This window comes from Cygnus atratus, chromosome 1 (genome assembly GCF_013377495.2).
Source record: "Cygnus atratus isolate AKBS03 ecotype Queensland, Australia chromosome 1, CAtr_DNAZoo_HiC_assembly, whole genome shotgun sequence".
Classification (NCBI taxonomy): domain Eukaryota; kingdom Metazoa; phylum Chordata; class Aves; order Anseriformes; family Anatidae; genus Cygnus; species Cygnus atratus.
The window spans coordinates 164,129,219-164,149,235 of record NC_066362.1 but is presented as its reverse complement, the minus strand read 5'-3'; the positions used below and the strand labels follow the sequence as shown (position 1 = coordinate 164,149,235).

The window sequence follows — 20,017 nt, the reverse complement described above, 5'->3', positions numbered from 1 at the left end:
TGGTCACAGGGGTCCTTATACACAAAAGCACACCTGCAGCAGCATAATCATGTGCAAGTGAACAAGTCACTTTTTTTTTTATAGCCCTTGCTGAATGAGCAGCACTGCTGCAGAGGTTATGACTGTATAGCAGAAGCAAACAGTTTCATTGGCCTTAAGGTGAATTAGTGGCCTGCTGCAGCCAAAGAGGGGAGTACACAGTGATTTGACTCAAATCATAAGAATAAAAGAACCTTGACCTTGTGTTAGAAGGAACTAAAATTAATTAGTTGTAATTAGCCAATAGATCATGTAATGTCACAAGCATCAGAGCTGGCGTGAGAAGAATGAGGTTATGAAATCTCACAGGAGAAATCTTAACAGTTCCACTGCTAGGCAAAACTTCATCCACCCCTCCGCAACATCTGCCTCCCCCCCACCACAAACCCCACTCACAGCCGTGCTGGAGTAGAGGGAGAGCTGTCTCCTTCAGCCCTGTCACTGAGGGTGGGGGCAGCACTGTTGAGGCTCTTCTGGTACTGAAGTCACCACAGCTGAGCCATCAGGTAGGTCTACAGGACTCCCAGCCCAGACTTGTTACCTTCAGAGACTTAAGCTATGGAATTCAGAAATTAAACTTAATTCTCCTTCCCTCCTATGCCATGTATCCTCCCACCTTCTGACTCCCCACATTCAGGTCTTTGGTCAGGGGGTGGCACCTTATCTATTAAATACTGCTCCTGCAGGTTAAAATAGCAAAGGGGTTATGATACATCTGCCAAAACTCTTGCCTTAATGGTTTAATTGGTCTTTGAAATAATGGCCCCTGACTAAGGCCCACAAACTGGCAATCTTGATCATACGGTTCTTTAACATGTATTTGATATCCATCCATATGAGATTACACAACAGGTGAAGTACAACATAAGGAACCACGAGTACTTCTCCTTACTCATACAACACAACAGCTAAGCTTCCTGCGTTCCTTCGCTTTTTGCGATGAAATGCCAAGAGGATGCAGAAGATGCCCCCCAGTCACTATTTCAAAGTACAGAACTACAACAGCCAGCATCGGATGTAATCCTGCAAGAGAAAGCTAATGAAACAGATGAACAGATCATATTATGGGGCATCTAAGGTTAATTGTGGGTTCACTGTCCTAGTTTTGATACAAGGAAACCTAAACCGTATCTCCAAGGTATTTGTTTCTACAGCACCAGTATTTTAGGAAAATTAATTCACATTTTGTAGCCTGAACTACAGACACTGAAGTTCTGAGTTACTTTAAGATTTTAAAAAATAAATTCCTCATTAACACAATGCTCCAGTTTTTGATAAAGCAGCAGAACTTACTTTTACAACCCCGCTTGTGATCAGCCAGACACTGAACAGGTGCCTCTGAAGCAAAGTAACAGTGTTCAGGCTTTCATCAGGCCTACTCCAAATGTAACGAGCCACGGTTCAATTCTGCTTTAAATTAACAGAAAATGAAGCAAGCTTTTAACATCAACTGGAGTAGATACTTTTGGTTTGTATCTATGCAGTTAAATATGTTTGCATAATATTATTGAAAGTTTCTTACAAAAAATCCTGCAAAACCCACTTAAATTCACAAGTTTGTAGCTTTAGGCAAATCACAGGAAACTACAAAATTAATGTATGTAGTTGCTGTTAAATTACTCCCGTTTTGATACAATTTAAGCTAGTGTCAGGATTATCTCAGCTGTTTGGCATCAATTTTCAAGACTGGTTTTGTATCCAAATACTGAAGTGATGTAAAACTTGTGTTCAGAGATACGATTTGTCACTGCCTGCATTAACAACAACTACCCAAAAACTGGACAATCAGTCTAACATGGGATTATCTTCTGAAAACAAGAGATAAAGATGAACCCAGGAAAGATCATTTTATACAGCTGTAAGACACCACCGTTCATGTTTCTAGTGGCTCTGTGACAGCCTATGTATGATATTCCTATTACAAGTTACATTGTAGATTTTTAAATTTTTAAATCATTCAATCATTCCAATATGTAGAAAGCAAAATAAAAATATCACAAGACTTGTTTAAAAAGGAGCATTGTAGCCTTTCCTGAGAATAATTAGATATGCCTGGGAAGTTTTATCACTGGATTAGTTGAGCTGAGGATTGGTTTGATGTATAAAAACTGCAAACCTTAAACTAAAGAGACAGAAGATTGCTTCACGTGGTTTTCTTCTTGAACACTGAGTGTGTGTCACATCAAGAAGTCCTTCTTAGTTGGTACAGAAGTTTATGCAACAGAACAGAGACCTTCTCAGAAAAAGACACCAGTTACCTTGCAGGGGTGAGCAGTTCAATTACAACTGCACATAAAGCCTTCAAACGTCGGCACGCTCGCTACCTCAGGATCTGATGGATTTCTCTCCATGAGAAGCAGAAGGCTGGAATTCAAAGATCCGAGTTCCTGGCAGGAGGAAGTTGTGGTATCTGGGTTATCCATCTCGCCTTTCAGTTATTCCCGCTACCACAGCGGCGAGCCACAGACCACGTATCGCTTACCTTGGCAGCATCAGAACATGAGCCAAGGTCCAAAGAGATTTTATCTGCATTACTAGATGAGATTACTTCATACGCCAACTTAGTGAAAACACTCCCCTCTTCCCCAGATTATTAACGTTACTCAACTTCACCACACAGGCAACTTTGAGAGTCAGAATATAAAAAAAAAAACACTGAGCTTTGTTTGTTTTTTTTTTTTAATGTCACGGGCTATATATATTGACACCTTTTATACAAATAAAAGCATATTATAGTATTACATTAACAAATTCTCATACAAAAATGTGTATTTCATAAACCGCGATTTTTAAATCCCACAGCTCTACAGAAACATAACTCCCCTATAAAGACATCCAGTCCACTGAGCAGTGCTTGCTCAAAATACAGTTATGAACTTAAATATGCTCATAAGCGTATTACCATTGAACTTTACATTAGGATAAACGTTACTGAAAACAGGCATTAGAAACCTACTCATTACCAGAATCAGCTGTACAGCTCAAACAAGGAGAAGCCACCAGCTAAGTTCAGTACAGCCAGAGAAGCTTTCCTTGCTGACGGCCAATCACACCTTTCAAAATCACATTCATGAGTCGCATCAATACTTTAGCGTTACCAATTAATAGAGGGAAAAAATAATGTAACTGTTGGCAGTAAGAAATGAAGTCACAAGCCACACCCAAATCACAGGCTGCATGTCGCCTACACCACATAAGACTAAAAGTTTAAAAAAAAAAAAGATTTACCAAATATTCAAAACAAAAATATTCATTTACCAAATATTCAAAACAAATTTTTGCCTATTGCTCTACTTCACACAAGTTTACTGCTTTTAGGTTTTTAAATATGAAATGATTGAACTAGCTGAATTAAAAGGTATACAAAATGATCATCTATCAAACATTCACTTTATACATAAACATTTCTGAAACAGATTTACAGTGTACAATTAATTTATACAGCTTAAGCAATTGTTACAATACCGTTATTCCTCAAACTGAAAGCAACCAATGTATCTATGATTTAGTTAAAAGGTTCTTGGTCACCAAAGTTTCACCTTTCTCATCTCACACTGTCGACATCCATGTCATCCCACTAAACACTGCAGCGTCCATTTAATAAACTGTACATCATTCCATCTACCCATATGCTGCAAAAACTGGTTAATGTGCAGGAAGAGCTCATTAACTCCAATGTGTTTTTTAAATACAATGTATCTACATTTTTCCCCAGAATGCTTGCGCTTCCTGAGCTAGACATAAATACCTTAAAACAGGTTTAGACGTGAATCTGAGACCCCATAAGCAAACTATATTAAAACATCTAGAAGAAAAAAAAAGCAAACCACTTGTGGTAGCTCTCACTACTGTTTGTTTACACTCTAAATAAATTTTAGATGGATCTAATAGTCTGCTGAATAAGGTAGCGAATTCGGTATTTTAATTATCTAACTTACAATATTGTGTATTGCTCTTGCTTTTTACAACTCTTACATAAAAGAATATACATATTTCACAGCCTCCTCAATTTTCCTTATAATCTTAATCCTGTCATCTAGGTAACTGGATTTAGAATTGCCAGAGTCTGCAGAGCATGCAATTTATGTTGCTTTTAGATCAAATCCAATTGCATTCAATATTAGCATATAAAAATCAAAGGATGGGATATTGATACTAATAGTGTACAGGTACATTTCAATGCTTATTTTTTTTTTCCATAAAAATTTGAGCCATCAATGAAAAAAATCTAAAACGGAAAACAGGTTTTGTTTGGATCAAAAAGGTTTTGAGTGATTCGTGATTTTCATTTTTAACTCTGGATTTCATAAATAATTTTTAAATAATTTTCCATCAAACAACGCAGTGGCTTACAGTAATAAACTACAGTATTAAGTAAGCTTGCACAGTTAATTGCAACGTGATAAGCTTGGGTTTAAGGTGCTATTCCGTCTGCCCTGAAGTCTTTTAAGGACTTTACCATGTGGGCATCATGTCAGGGAACCAGACTCTACCGAGATGCTTTGAAACTTCCCAGTGGATCTGCTCTAAGCTGTATTTCTGGTCAGGAATCAAAACTTCCTCCATAATCGAAAGCTGAGAGAGACGACCGCCACACATCTTCACAAACTCGACAAAGGCACTGCAAGAGACTTCACACTCCCCTAGGCCGACAGCTGACAGATACTTGCACCGCTCGGCAATACGGATCAGCTCCTCATCCAGAGGCCGTAATCCATTGGCGCACACAACCAGCTCCACTAACCGAGGGCACGTCATGCCAACACGGCCAAGCACATCCTTGCTTACTGATCTTCCAAAATAAAGGTGAGTGACGGGTATCTCATAGCGAAAGAACGGGTCGAACTCTTCTTCGTACAAGAAAAAGTACATTACTAAGTTTACTTTAGGAGAATGCTTGATGAAAGCGTCCCAGCTGCTCTTCTGAATGGTGTGGAACTGAGTCTGCCCAGGGTTTTCACTGACAACATCAATGCGCAAGTGTTCCAACCTGACGTGTTTCTCAGAAGACAGAGCCAGCAGCAGCTCATCGCTCAGCAGGTGGTAGTTGAGCGCCAGTTCACGTAAACCATGGCACTGGTCAGCCACACACAGGATACCTGACAAAACAGAACATCGTTATGAAGGTAAATATACTAAAAAACAAACAAGGAGCATAAGAATTAGTTTGTTGCTATGCGTCACGGAGGTGCACGTTGAAATACCTACTCTTTGCAATCAAGACATAGTATCAAAATAGAATCATACTGAACAACCAGAACAAATCTTCTCACGTAACTTCTTTGTGCATGGAAAGAAAGACATACACTCCACATTGTATACCTTCCTGTGGGATTTGATTTTTGTGTGAGACAAATATAAACAGCATACTCCATTCTGCCCTGTCATAAATCCACATATATATACAAATTCATTCTTGTAAAGGGGCTTATTTATAGAGTTACCTCCATAGGCTGCTCTGGGACTACTGCTGCCTATGCCTGTAGCTGACTGAGCAGCCAAGAATGAAATTGTCACCTGAGGAATGCAAACTTCAAATGGATGTTTGCTTTTAATTAAATAGAGAAGTCATTGCTGCTAGAAGGAACAAACACTGATAAACTCTACATCTTGAAATTTGGAAAAGCTACAGCACAAGAGGGAAAACACTAAAAACCGGGAGCAGTAATTCCTAGAACAATGTTTTTTCAAACTCTCTCCCTCTAATGAATCAATCCAACTCACTGCCCATGGAAGAAACAGACATTAACAAAAAGGGTTTAATGCAGCCTATAAAGTTTCCATTCATCCTATCTGCAGATACAAGAAGTGCACAGATCTCTGCATTTGCATTTCACGTGGCCCAGACAACAGGATGAAACAGGATATGGTATTTTCATTAATAGAGAAGTGAGAACACATCTAACATAGAACTGAAAAACCTGAGCTCAACCAACTATGGCTCTGAAGCAATAGGAAGAAAAATAACCGTCTTTTTATAGTAAGATGTGATTATTAAATTCAAGAAGCCTATTTTAAGCCTAAAAAAAGAAATTTGTAAAAATATTGCATGAATAAAGTAGGTATTTTCCACCTGAGAATTTGCAAGAGTTTCTCCAAGTGCATCAAGTACTGTCATTTCAAACATAAAAAGATTGACAGATGAATAAAAAATTAGGTAAACAGAATTTTAATTCAACTCTTATTGCAACTCTTTCCTGTAAAAACAGCTGTGGTATGTAAGCATACTCAGGCATGCTGCTTTCTAATAGGCTGGTTTGTTGAAGCTGTTTGAATTATTTCAAGTAGCAGGATTCACAAGCCTCCTCTCATCACTAGTTTCAGGAAACGACTTGCTACAGATTTAACATCTACACTCACCCCTCTTACATCCTTCGTAAAGTCATCTGTTAACTTTAAAGGTATGTTATTGACTAGTGCAATCCAAAAAAGGAAGAAGTGGGGTTCAGCTTGCTGTGTTCCTTTATGGTCTAGGATTGCACACCCACATCACCTGCAGGCTATGAAATCTGCCTTCACTGTCAGTTCCACACGCAGGGCACTGTGTAGATGGTTAGCCAGCTGGAGGGCCTGCCTCGAGCCTGTGCTGCAACTGCTACATTCCCACAACATCCCTAAGCACTGCCTCAACCTTCATGCCACCAAGAGGTAAACTGCTTTGATAGCATACTGCACAGATTTGCCTCAAAAACCCTCTGCTGTGCACCACACTGCTGATGTGGCCACTGCATCCATTCTTCTCTGCTGCTCTTCATTCAGAGATACAACTCTACCACCCCTGAAGCCAAACGGAGTCACAGCCTTTACAGAAATACTTTCAATTCCCACTATACTGCAACATGCAGTATTTCAAGTAATAAATAGCACCAGATAGATGTGGATTTAAAAATAATTATTTAGAAATAATTTTTACAAGGTATTGTTGCAGTCCTACAGGCAAGCTGAAGTTCAGGTTGGAAACAGCAAGGAGAAGAAATTCTAGGTATGCTAACAAAAGATTAGAAATACATCACTGCCACTACACACTCCAGACCAAACCCAAACATGCTGTCCTGTTTTTGTACAGTAAGCTAGGGATTATTCAGAGCATTTTTTGGAAACGATTCGCAGCTTGAAGTCAATCTTTTTCCTTTACCCCAGCAGTAGTGGGGTCTCTCTTTGCATTACTTGCATTGCTCTCCTCTGTCCTTCACTAATAACATTCTTATGAACTAGTCTAGTACCAAACATCTCCCCCTCACCCTGAAACGTGCCTTCAGATTGCAGTTACACATTTAAAGCGCATCTACAAGTAACTGCTTTCGCATAACTCATGACCCTTTTGGTTCAATTATAGTTGTTCCACAATTTATAGCAGCCTGGTAATTACAACATTCCCGTAAGAAAAAGAAATACAGGTAAGTCTCAATGCTCAGAGTTTCTCACTTTTAAGAGTCTCATTTTTGCAGTCTGCTCGCTAAGAAGCCAACTACTCACATACCAGCTCCTTTCTTTTGTTCTACTTTTTTCTCTCTATCTCAAGGCACACCCAAACCTAGATTAAGCAGTCAAATTCTTCTGCCATTTGCTTAGCACTCCAGTTCTGTCACGTGCACATCTGATCCCATCCTGTTCACTCCAAATCAGGGAACGACAACAGTTGTGTTCCTTGTTCCTTAAGCAGGCATCGCCATTTCTTCCCATTGCTCCTTCAATTTAAAACATCACAAAGTACAGATCAAACAGCATATACCAGTCCAGCAACTCTGCAGACCCATATCCTCTCCCAAATTATACATTCCCTTGTTCCATAAAGCCTTCTCGCAAGCATTAGCCACAAACTAGTGCAGTCTAGTATAGCTGATATGACCAGGCTGTTCTTGGATCCGAGTTCAAGGGAATGACATCCCACACCTAGCTATAAATTACTGCTGGATCCTCTTCTTCTTTCTAGACATTGTTACAGCTCCTGTACTCCTCAGGCACAGAGAGATTCTCAAATTATGTTTTAAGTCAGGAAAAAACAGTCACTCAAGCTAATTTAAACAACCCCCTATCTGTAACTACGAAGCTCTGACGGAAATAACATTCCAGTTAACAAGCTAGTAAACACTCTGCTGGACAAGCCTGCTGCAAAACAACCTGCATCCTCAGGACTTTTTACAAAACCAGACAAGCTTTGGTCTGCAAGCTACACCTGGCAAAAGTATTAAGTTTGTGTTCTGTTTGTTATCATTACAACGCTGTGACCTTTCTACAGTATCATTTTCCCCATACTAGGGGTCCTGCTGGTACGTTTTACATGTAATATTTACAGTTGCAGTACACTGGCAAGAAGCAAACGATGGTAACCATAGTTTCTACCTATCCTCAGAGGAGGAATTTAATGAAGTTGTTGGCATCTTATTTATGATTCCTCTTCCATTTCTCAGCAAAAACCAGAAATGTGAAGTTGACGGGCTGTGACAGCAATCTTATGCTTGCTGTGCATTGCATAAACCTTCCACAAACATTAATTCTATTAACTTCAACAAAATATGACATTCAACAATGAACTTCAACATTTTCATTCTGATACAAGCTAATTTAATTCTCGCTACACACAGTGCTAATTAAACGTAATTGGTAATAGCAGAAGTTCTGTACAGCTGACACAAATCTCCCCTTCTTTGATGTTGCCTGCACTTGCTCTCCAGCAAAAGATTAAGCTGTTTTCTTCCAGAATGACTGTGCCAGCATCTTCATAATCCATGGCATTTCAGCACTCAGAACCCGTACTTAACTAACTGGTGAAAAGGAACTCAGCCTGGAAAGTCTTAATTATACTGGAATACTTAAATACTCACTGCAGAAATAATGCACTAGCAAGTCAATACGTGCTCTTTGAACCTCTGCAACAGGTTATGTGCTTGTCCAGAGCACACACTATTTTATTATTAGCTCAGCAGTCAATCTGCAAGACTCCCGCAGAGAAAAGCGGTGGGATTGATGGATTGACAATCAGCTAATATTCTATTTAGTAACAGTTGCTGTAGATACCACATTCAACCTCACTGTCACCCCATGCCTTTTTTTCAGCAGTTTACCAGTTTTCAGACAGAAGTGAACGTGTACACTTTAGAAAACAAAATACAGTAGCTTACCAGCTGGAGAAACATGAGGACAACTGCTCATTTTCAGCAGCTTGAGTGTGTCACTGTTATTAGCCACTAGCACTTTGAGAGATGGATCATCTACTGGCGTGTCATCAATCTTAAGCGAAGAGAGTGATTTGGAGTTTACAAACACCACAGTCAGTGCAGAAATAAAGTGAGACTGAAAAAAAAAGTTTAAATGAAATTGGTATCTGAAAAAAACCTCAACGGCTTTATGCTGTACACACTTGTCCTAGTTTTCTTTTACTTATTCACAACATTTGCTGAAAGAGCCTTCTATTAATCTGATATCACTTTAATCAAAAATAGTAAAGTAGACATTTTTGAGTAAAACAAAGTATAATAATTTTTGCTATCGGGCCAAGTATTTGACAAATCAGAACATCTAACACTAAACAAACTGACAACCTGACCCAGAACAACCCACTGCATGAACTTAGAGCTATAGGAAGGCCACAAGCAAAGCGAGAGCTCAGCAGCTCTCATTTCAAGGAAAATTTGCAAGTCACATTTTTAAAGTAGCATCTTCTAGAGCAGAAAGTCCCCTGTGGTGAGTTATGCTGCCCCGGTGAGATGCAAACAGCCAAGTGTGGCAAGACCATACTATTCAGAAGTGCCCAAAGCCAAATAGCACTACTGCCTGACTGCCACCCACACAGAGTACTTAGGGTTGGAATTACTCGTCTTATAAAGCCAATTGTGGTGGTCAAGAGCCAGGAAACAGGTAATCAATTAATTGCCAGTTAAGCAGCATAAATAAAGTGGGTTCAACATTGAAGGTTGCTCCTGAGCACCTTTGCATAATGACCAAAACTCACCAGTAAAGACGGAGAGCCCAGAATGCCTTGAAAAACATAAACTAAGGAACAGATAGGTCAGTATTCATAGAAGTCATCACTGATATGAGGGAATTGAGTAACTAGCCTGTAATCATGATTTCTTACAAGATTTACAAGAAAGTACTTCCTCTATGCACTACACCAAGCATCCCTTTTACTTTGATTTCAACACTGTGCCACTGAGCCATATGCACAATCCTGAATACAGTTATGTGAGAAAAGGCTTGGCAACCGTATTTGCTTTTAGGTGATATGTTTGAGCTTTTTGCTAAAGGTCAGAGACAATTAGATTTAGAGCAGGAATTAATATTTTCAAATTAACATAAACTGGCCAAGTCAGTTGACAAATGCAAACAATGTTCAAATCAGAAGCATTCAGTATTTTGGCTTTACATACCACTCCCATGTGCACTGACAACACTGATTATACACATAACATACTGAGAGGAAAAGGCGCTTTACTAATATTTTTACTTTATATTCAGAGTGCTGGTATTGTGTTTTATTCTCCGTATTTAGAACGCAACTCCCTCTACTAAGAATGTCATTAAATAGAAAGTTAAAGAAAAATCAAACATGTTTGTAAAGGACAGATGCCTAAAATTGTAGTTTGAACAATTAACAGAAGACACATAGTATGCCAAAATGTAAAACTCATGATTTTATGTCTTTTGAATATTGCCATATATGCAGCCCACAGTACAGTCCTGAGATTCTGATATTACAGACTCTTTAGAAGATGCATGTAGAATGTGCTTAGGGAAAAGATAAGGCAAAATAGTGCTAAATGTGATTTACAGATATTCACCAGACATTACGTTATTTGAAATGAGAAGAGTGCCAATGATGATAATACGCCAAGTAGTTCAGACTTTCTACACAATCTGATAAAAAATTACAGTGTTAACTATTTTTTAGATCCATTCATCTTTGGCTGCTTCTCAACCAATGGGCCTCTTAACAATGACTTCCCAGAGGAACTTATTCTTGGTCCAATTCTATTCTAGCTTCATTAGTAGTCAAGGCAAATAAACAAGAATCATTGCTGGCAACATTTGCCAGTGACAGAATTATTGGAGTGGTAAATATCAAAAGGCAAATTATGCCCAGTTGATTTAGACTTATTTTGAACACATTCTTAAAAGGCCCCATGTGAACTTATTAGGAAGAAAGTCTGTATTTTAAAAGAATCAAAGCTGCAAAAGACCATAGCATGAATGACTACAAATATTTATTCAGCAAGCTGAATAGGACCACAATACATCCTTCCAGTGAAAAATGCACAGACAAGCTAAAGCAGCATTCAGATTAAGAAACAGCAAAACATACAAGAGCTAAGCAAAGTATCATTAACGAACATGTTAAGTCTGTGAATTCTTCCCACTAATGTTTAGGTTTTCTTATGGTCTCAAAGCACATTGAAAAAGAGAAAAAACCCTAGAAAAAAATAAGAACTCAAAAGCCTCTTTGAAAATTAAGGATTAAAAATACATATTCAAGGTACATACATGACGTGGCTGTGGTCACTGCCAAGGATAATAATTGATAATCCTTCTGTAGTTAACCTTGCTTAAACCCTATATCCTACTTCCTTTCCTGAGGTTGTCCCTACCTCTTCCTTGCCCTTGTTGCCATCAGCAATGACATCACTGTGATCCAGCTAAAAGCTTAGCTCTAACTGCTTCTTCACCTCCATGTCGACTGGATTCTAGAATTGAGGCTGACAGACATCCAAGATCTTCTTGCACATAACAAGCTGCCCAGGCTGCCACAACCACTCTCCTCCTCCTCCACAATAGTACGTTTCTATTTCACTAGCAGGAATTCCTGCTCAGAAGTACATACAAAAGGTTCTTCTTTTAGATCAGAAGCCTTCTAATGCAATCTTATTTTTGGTAGACATGTTTGGTAGAAATCTGACAAAAGATTCCAGAAATACCGTGCACTTCAGCTAAGAATCCAACACTTCATTGTGACATAACGCACTGAAAAGTCACAATCATACCACTTTCTAAAGAGAAATCAAAGACTAATTCCCACAGTGATGAAACTCGACCACTTTTACAGATGTAAGGCCTCTAGCCTCCTGATTTGCAACACACTACCCGGTATTACATCGAAGCCAAAAGACAGGAATACTTTGGAAAATAAAATCAGGACTAAGTTCTCACAAGAAACAGAGAGCAAGGGAATCTTCAGATACCCATCTTAGTAGAATATCTCAGTTGTTTTTTTGTTGTTGTTTTTTTTTTTTTTAATAGAGCCCAATAATACTAATTTTTCTTTGCCAAAGATTCATATTCTTACAACAAAACTTTTCATTAAGTTACAACAAAACTATACAAACCACTGCAATATTTTACATTGAAAAATACACACATTAAAATACCTTTGGTAAATCCATGAAGCTTGGCCGGGCTGTTGAAATTAGTCCAAGTGTTTTCAAAGAGCAGTTCACAAGCTGTGATAAAATATCACAAGCTGCTTCTGCAGATTCCTTGCTACTGTCCACCTTAACAAAAATAAATGTATTGATTCAGAAATACTGCATCAAAACAACTGTTATGAAACTTTAATGTTTTTTATCTTTTGTAATGTGATGGTTGAAGAACATCTCACTGAGACTTCACCACTGTCCTTTTTTATTTTTTCCTCCGAAAGGAAAAAAAAAATCAAGTATCAAAAATCCAAGATAGCTTGCTATCAACTTACTGCGCTCCTAAATCCTCTGCTAAAACTTAGCACGGTGAAGGGTCAGATGAGCAGTCTGTTCCAAGGTATTCGGTCGACATCAAGTAATAAAAAGGTGAACGTTCTTTTGGCTCCAAAACCCATCCCCGTATTTCCTATCAGAATGTGGGAATTCTACAAACCCTTCCCTGTGTGAAAAGGATGCTTCCATTATGGTGACTCAGCTCGTAATAGAGCTGCTGGAGAATTAAGTACATTATCATTTAAACATACACAGCTAAACCTTCATTGTTAACACCACAACAGATATGAAACGGATACCCTGGAAAAAAAAAAAACACCACTTAATTATCATTTTGCTACACAACTGAATCACTTAATGTGCCTCCAGTGGCACTTTCCCAACTCTCAGATACACTTTCAGAATACCCTCTTAAGCACAGTAGTCATGACAGCTTTGTAGGCCTCCGGAACAGTAAAAAGCATGATCAAGACATCAACTTTAAGTCTACAACATGCCATGCTACCTTCTCAGAAATCGATCTATGCCTGATGAATGTTCATTTTCACTTTTAACAGAAGCTAAAGAGACAGGAGCACTTGCAAACCTTAGGATAACCAGTCTACATCCAGTATCAAATCAAGCCGTTGCAATGCATATGATCCAGCAGAGGTACCTCAGCTACCCACCCACACTGATGCTTTCTACATTAAACCTGCCAGATCTGAGAAACAAGTAAATAGCACGTCCACCTTGCTACATAAGACATTTCTTTTTCTTTTCAAAAGGCATGCTCAGAATTGCTACTATAAGTTTGGTTCTCCAAAATATATTCAAATAAATAATGAATTAGAAGATGTGTCTATACCCATCTGGAGAACCCATTTCTTCAGCATACTGGGCCTAAGCACCAAGTCTTCCAGGCTGAGAACTGCCATATTCTCTCTTAACTGATAATCCTAATCGCAAAGATCACGTCATAAGCCTTTCCTAACATTTAGTGATGCTCTTTAACTTTCAGTGTGTCAAAATGTTTTGATTTTGTCCGTTATCATTTGCCAACAACAGTATTTCAATTACTGATATTAACAGAGTACTTCTCATGCTTTGATTTTGATCTAGATGAATCATCAGAACTGTTTCGAGTATATTTCCTTGAAACATTCCTAATAAAATGAAAAAAACAGTTTAACACATTTTTAGAAAGGTATTAAAGGAGCCTATAAAATATACTACCTTGAAGCTTACATACTGCAAGTGATTGGAATGCCTCTTTATTATTTGCTTGATTAGTTCAGGATGCGTAGCCCTCAGGTAAGACGTGGCTGGTTGATTCAGTTCAAACTCAAAACACCTCCAGAGATCAGGCATGTGAAACACTTGGTTCCAGCTTCGGCAGACCTGCGATGCATGAGCACGGTCCAGAAGGGGCAGGTACTGGAATACCTGCAGGATAATGTCTTGGAGCAGGTTACCCCAGTCAGGACTCTGCGCGACTATGGCTTTCTCATCTGCGATCTTGTGTCTCTTGGATTCTTTCTCACTCGTCTCTTCAGATGAACTGTTGTTGGCCTCATCAGTTTTCCTCCCTCGTTTCATTCTGCAAGAACAAGAAAATTTCTGTAAGTTTTCTAAGTGTAAGACAGCTCAAAAGAACGGTATTTATAGAAAATTGTGGAGGTGAAGATGCACCTTTTCTGTAACCATGATTTTGAACAAAGAAAAAAGACAAGTAGCAATGAGCTTGAAATGCATGTCTAAAAATCATACTACCACCTAGATAGGTGAATTTAACATTACTTTCCTAGTCACTAACACCACCAACCTATTTACAATAGCCACTGTCTTTTCAGTGTTTTGCTTTTGTGTTTGAGAACACTTTGAACCTAATTTGTTTCACCTTTTTGGTTGATTATCACCTCACTTTCCCACTAATGGGAAGACATTCTTCCATACTATTTTGCAAACAGTTATTATTCGTAGTGCTCCACTACTCCTATTTACCAGAAATAACAACATTTGAAATTGTAGAAAGCAAAAGACAGGCAAAAAAGTAGAAAAAAACAAGGAAGAATGTATACGTGTTAGCAGGTATTGCATCTGGCCAGTTAATTTTTATTCCCAGACAGAAATAACTTTATTTTTTAAAAGCAAAGAGGTTACTTCAGTATGTTTGTTTTAAATCAATATCCTTAAAAAACATATTTCATCAAGAACGTGTGTGCTTTAGTTTTTCCAGCCAATTAGTAAATAGGGATTGTGAAAGATTTCCGATAAACAATCTGGAAGGTCCAACCCACAAAAAAAAAAAAAGAAAGGAAGATCACAGAAGAGTCAAACTTTCTTCAAAATCATATTAAGTTAAGCAAAACTGAGGCAAAAGGTTACCTCATTCCCAGTAGCATATACTTCTTCCCTAACGGTCTCATTTGAACAAATTATGTATAACTTTACATATTTAATATGAAAAACACCACTATGCACATTTCAAATTTAGCATCAGGTGTTGATCAAAGTGTGTTCTTTTGTACACGCCAGCTTAAAACTGAACTTGCATCCAGACATTTATTTTTAAAAGCCTGAATGTGACGCACACCACGTCCTTGAAGCCTATGAATGAGACTTCAAACTAAACTACTATACGCTCAATTCAAGTCCCTAAAAACCTAAGACAACCAGGGTGGCAGAGTAGGCTTGATATGTATAATCACCTCCAATCCTGCCATGATTTCTGGACCATAAATATGCACTTCACACACAGTGAAATCATTTTGGTTTAGTGTTCAAGTGCAATTACAGGTGCAACACTATTACACATTCTTGCAGTTTAAGCCTGCAGGCAGCTAACTGTACAGCAGGATGGTGGGGAGGTGAATTTGGAGAAAAAGAAGTCTGATAACTAATGCATTGAGATAAGGACAGTTCAATAAGAAAGAAGGGGGGGGGGGGGGAATAGCACACAACTGATGCGCAAGACAAATTGCTCACCACCAGCCAACTGATGCCCAGTTCATCCCTGAGCAACTCCCTTACCTAGCTCCCCAAATTTTATTGTTCCACATGATGTCCTATGGTATGGGACATCCCTTTGGCCAGCCTGGGCCAGCTGTCCTGGTTCTATCCCCTCCCAGCTCCTGGTGCACCCCCAGCCTCCTCACTGGCAGGGCAGAGAGAAGCTGAACAGTCCTTGGCTGTGTGTAAGTACTGCTCTGCAACAGCTAAAACATCAGTGTGTTATCAGTGTTAGTTTTCTCCTAAATCCAAAACACAGCACCATACCAGCCGCTGTGAAGAAAATAAGTTTTATGCCTGCCACAACCAGGACACTTGTCCAGTTCACTTGGTGTCTGAACAATTAACTTTCCCTGCTATGTACTACAACCAAGTAAAAGCTTAAAGGTCTTTTTAACACGAAATGCAATACCCTAGATACCCATACAAAAAAATCATACTGTTTTATCATCCAATGCATCACAGCTTATTTTCTCAAAGCCAACATCTCTTCATCTATCTTTGAAGACACTTTAATCATACCTCCTACTCACATGACAATAGCGAGCTATCAGTTGGGGTCTGTGACTATTTATAAAACGCTGTGATCAAACCTGAATATACTGTCATGAAAGACTGATGAACACATTTTCTCTCTTGATTCTTTCATCCCACTAGCTCTGCAGACAATCATAGTATTTCACCATCATAAGAGCAAGAAAACCTCTTCTTAGTTCATGAGAACTACTTACTGTGATCCCCAGCTCATGACTATAAACCTATGCAAAATATGACTGCAATGGCGAAACGAGCTTTCCACCTGAGAGAGAGTTCCATGGCTGAGCTGCTATCTTCACTGCACAGATGGGAAAGCAATAAAACTGGATACAGTCACTTTTAATCACCTGCATCTAACAAAGATGAAGGAAGTGGACTTTGCAACTGTGAAAGCAGCATAGTCAAAACAAGTACCTAATCCTTTTGCTAATTAGTTTAGCAAATCCACTGGGGACCTGTCACACTTATGTTTACAATAACATTTTTGCACTATGCTTAGCGTTTATCTGCAATAAGCTAGTCTGAACTGAAATATTCCTTTAAACATTAAACATATTCAAAACAACTAGCTTCTAATGAGCAATTACCATATGCAAGTTGCTCACTTGCCAAAACTGAGATGGCACATGCCTGATATTTGATTTCCAATCCATTTCTTGTTTGTCTGTAAAAACTACGTGTGGTGAAGTTAGACTTAGCTCTCCAAGTCTTGTTTCACAGAGACCCTGCCTCATCTTTTGCTAATAAGCTAATGTAAGTGCACGATTTTTCTAGTTCGCATGCTATTTCATCACAGCTTCAGGGGGTCAAGCTCTGAATTTTCTCCCCATCACATTTAGGGACTATTGTGCACACGGAATACAGCTGATTTCCATTCACAATCCATTTACTAAGTAACCTCTTCAGAGACACAAGCAGGAGATCTGGCAGTTTTCTAGAAGAAATGACAAGGAACTCACTGCTACTGACAGAACTATGATTTTTTTCAGCTGGAAAGAACCTCTGACACATGATTGATAGAACTGGACCAGGTCATCAACAGCCAACTTACAAGTTGCACCTTGGAGCTCACTGGCCAACTCTGATGAGTTCTAATTAATATACAGTGGTCGCAGATCAAAACCCACTTGTGAAGTTGCAGGGTGTTATCTTAAGTTTTTACAGACAAAAAAAAATCATCACTAGAACTGTACTGATGATGGTCTTTAGATCACAACCTTCCAAGAAAATAAGATGTTATTAAAAAGTAGTGGATGGAAAAAGACGTTTCCAGAGAACTTTTTTTTGTTACTGACATCTTGGATGCTTCTGAAATTGAAAAAGAGAGAACCATGATTTTTGAAAAATAGTCCTAGTCCTAAAGTAGTCTAAGCTAAGAGAGTAAAAACAACGATCTTAAGCCTTAGATGACTCTTTTGTCTTTTTCTCGTTTCAGTAAAGTACTGGAACAGATTTTTAAAAATGTATTGGTTTCAACCTCTTAGCATGCCTAATTGTAAAACAAATGCAGAATTGAAAGAATGCACATTTCTCTACAGAAATTAACAGAGCCATAAAAAGTGACCTCTAAAAAAACCAGAACAATTAAAAGAGTAAACCCTTCTGCAAGTTTGATTAAGAACAGGCAAATGAAATTGGGCAGTTAAGTTCTCTGTTGTTTGTGTGCCTGATAGTCCAGACATTTAACCATTTTGAATCCAAGGCCACCAGAAATAACTTCAGTAAGGAAGACACTGATGCAAGATTCCATATGAGCATATTAATGTATACTCATTACTTAGTACTAATTATCAGCAGATGTATTTTTCAAACAATGATTGTTTAACACTTCCTTCAGTGTTTGAACCATCACTCTTCCTTTTAATTCCCTCCGGCATACTCAGGACATACCACCGACCTGTTCTTCAAAATCACTGCTGTAACTAAGTTTGCTTTAAAAAAGCTAAGACACTGACAGAAAGGAAAACAAAACAGCAACAAAACAAAAGACAGAAGGAAAGAAACCAGCCAACTCTACCAGGATAAAAAGAGGTGTGATAACACAGTGCCCAACTTGTTAAGATTTCCCAAATGAATTTCTCAGCCTAGAATAACATCTTGGTTCTGAGCTGGGCACCTGGGCACAACAGGAGCTATGTATCTCGTTTGTGGTATGGTCCTGCTCAGCCATGACCACGTAGCTCAGTCACCGACTGGGAGGAGGAACACTGCACACGCTGAACGTTGTTTATAGCGCCGAGCAAGAACACGATGGCAGTTAAAAATAAAATAATAAAAAGGGGTGTGGGCAGCGCACGACTGTTTATACCCTGCTGGTCACGCTTTATTATGGAGCAGCCTAGCGGAGCTCCCCACGTTGTTTACACCTGGAGTAAGGCTGTTCTAGAAACAACCGGAGGAGCGGGGACGCGGATCAGAAGAGGGGGCGAGCCACACACACACCCCCACCCCAAACTGCTGCGAACACTCACTCGAGGCGGAACCAAGGGGGCATTACGGCTATTTATCAGGGTTACGACGAGGAGCACAAGGACTCCGCCGCCCCCCACCTCTCCTTTCCCACCCCGAGCCCCTTCACCTGGCGGCTCCCCGCTGCGCCTCGCCTCAACCAGGACTCGGGCCGCGCTGGCGCCTCCGCTCCGGCCACATGAGCCCCTCCACGGCAGCCGTCGCCGACCGTCTATCTTTCCGTTTATCTGTGTGTCTGGCCGCCCCGTCCCGCCGCCCCTCTCCCTCTTTCCCTGTTTACTGGGCGGCAGCGGAAGCGACGCGACCGCAGCCAAAATGGCGGCGGGCGCGCTGTGAGGCGACACCGCCCCCCCCCCTCCCTGCGCCGAGGGTGGGGCCGCCCCTCAACGGCCGCCCCGGGGCCGTTGGGACCGTTGGGGCCGTTGGGCGGGGCGGGAGGGAGGAGCGAAGTGGCGTTTTCGTCGCTAATAGAGTTAAATGTAGGAGTAATTTGGATGGGCAGTGCCAGGCTAGCCTTATGAATAAATGTAGTAGAGAAAGCAGACATCAGTGGGAATAAAGTTCTTGGGATATTACTAGGTGAAGAAGATAGAGTGGTGTATGGCGGCTCCCTTTGGCTGGAAATGTCGGTGTGATATTGCCCCTTCAAACAATCACAGAATCATCTAGGTTGGAAGAGACCTCCAAGATCACGGAGTGCAACCTCTGACCTAACACCAACAAGTCCTCCACTAAACCATATCACTAAGCTGTACATCTAAACGTCTTTTAAAGACCTCCAGGGATGGTGACTCAACCACTTCCCTGGGCAGCCTATTCCAATGCCTAACAACCCTTTCAGTAAAGAAGTTCTTCCTAATATCCAACCTAAACCTCCCCTGGCACAACTTTAGCCCATTCCCCCTCGTCCTAGCACCGGGCACATGGGAGAATAGACCAATCCCCACCTCGCTACAGCCTCCTTTAAGGTAGCTGTAGAGTGCGATAAGGTCGCCCCTGAGCCTCCTCTTCTCCAGGCTGAACAATCCCACACAGCACATTCTTCAGTCTTGTAAAGGACAGAAATTTATAAAGTTGAAGTTCCCAGGACATACAGAAATGTGAAATAGCTCCAATTCAGTCCTGATTTCCAACATAAATTTCATAAAAATAGCCAGATGTGGTCCAATGATTTCCCAGTCTTGAAACAGGATAACAGTTCATCTCTCAGATGTCAGCATCCCTCAGTTCTTCAAGAAGCACCCTACATGAATAAAATATAATAATACTGTGGCATTTTATTACATAATTGAAGG

At 39.8% G+C, this 20,017-nt stretch overlaps 1 protein-coding gene across 1 annotated transcript; it reads right to left on the bottom strand.

Annotated features, from left to right (window-relative positions):
* Positions 1-157: 157 nt before the first annotated feature.
* On the bottom strand, positions 158-19,110 carry FBXL3 (F-box and leucine rich repeat protein 3). The gene is made up of 5 exons (XM_035561297.2): positions 18,832-19,110; positions 13,941-14,304; positions 12,402-12,524; positions 9,162-9,333; positions 158-5,138 (listed from the first exon to the last, which is right to left on the bottom strand). Exons 2-5 carry the CDS (start codon positions 14,301-14,303, stop codon positions 4,495-4,497), a joined length of 1,302 nt encoding a protein of 433 aa, XP_035417190.1. The 5' UTR covers position 14,304; positions 18,832-19,110; the 3' UTR covers positions 158-4,494.
* Positions 19,111-20,017: the final 907 nt, after the last annotated feature.

Bases quoted from the DNA above. Each gene is read 5' to 3' on its own strand.
- FBXL3 (XM_035561297.2), bottom strand. From the start codon at position 14,303: ATGAAACGAGGGAGGAAAACTGATGAGGCCAACAACAGTTCATCTGAA. The intron at 12,525-13,940 runs GTAGTATATTTT...ATTTTTGTTAAG, and splicing joins TGCAGTATGTAAGCTTCAAG to GTGGACAGTAGCAAGGAATC. The intron at 5,139-9,161 runs GTAAGCTACTGT...CTGTTTTGTCAG, and splicing joins TCCTCATGTTTCTCCAGCTG to GTATCCTGTGTGTGGCTGAC.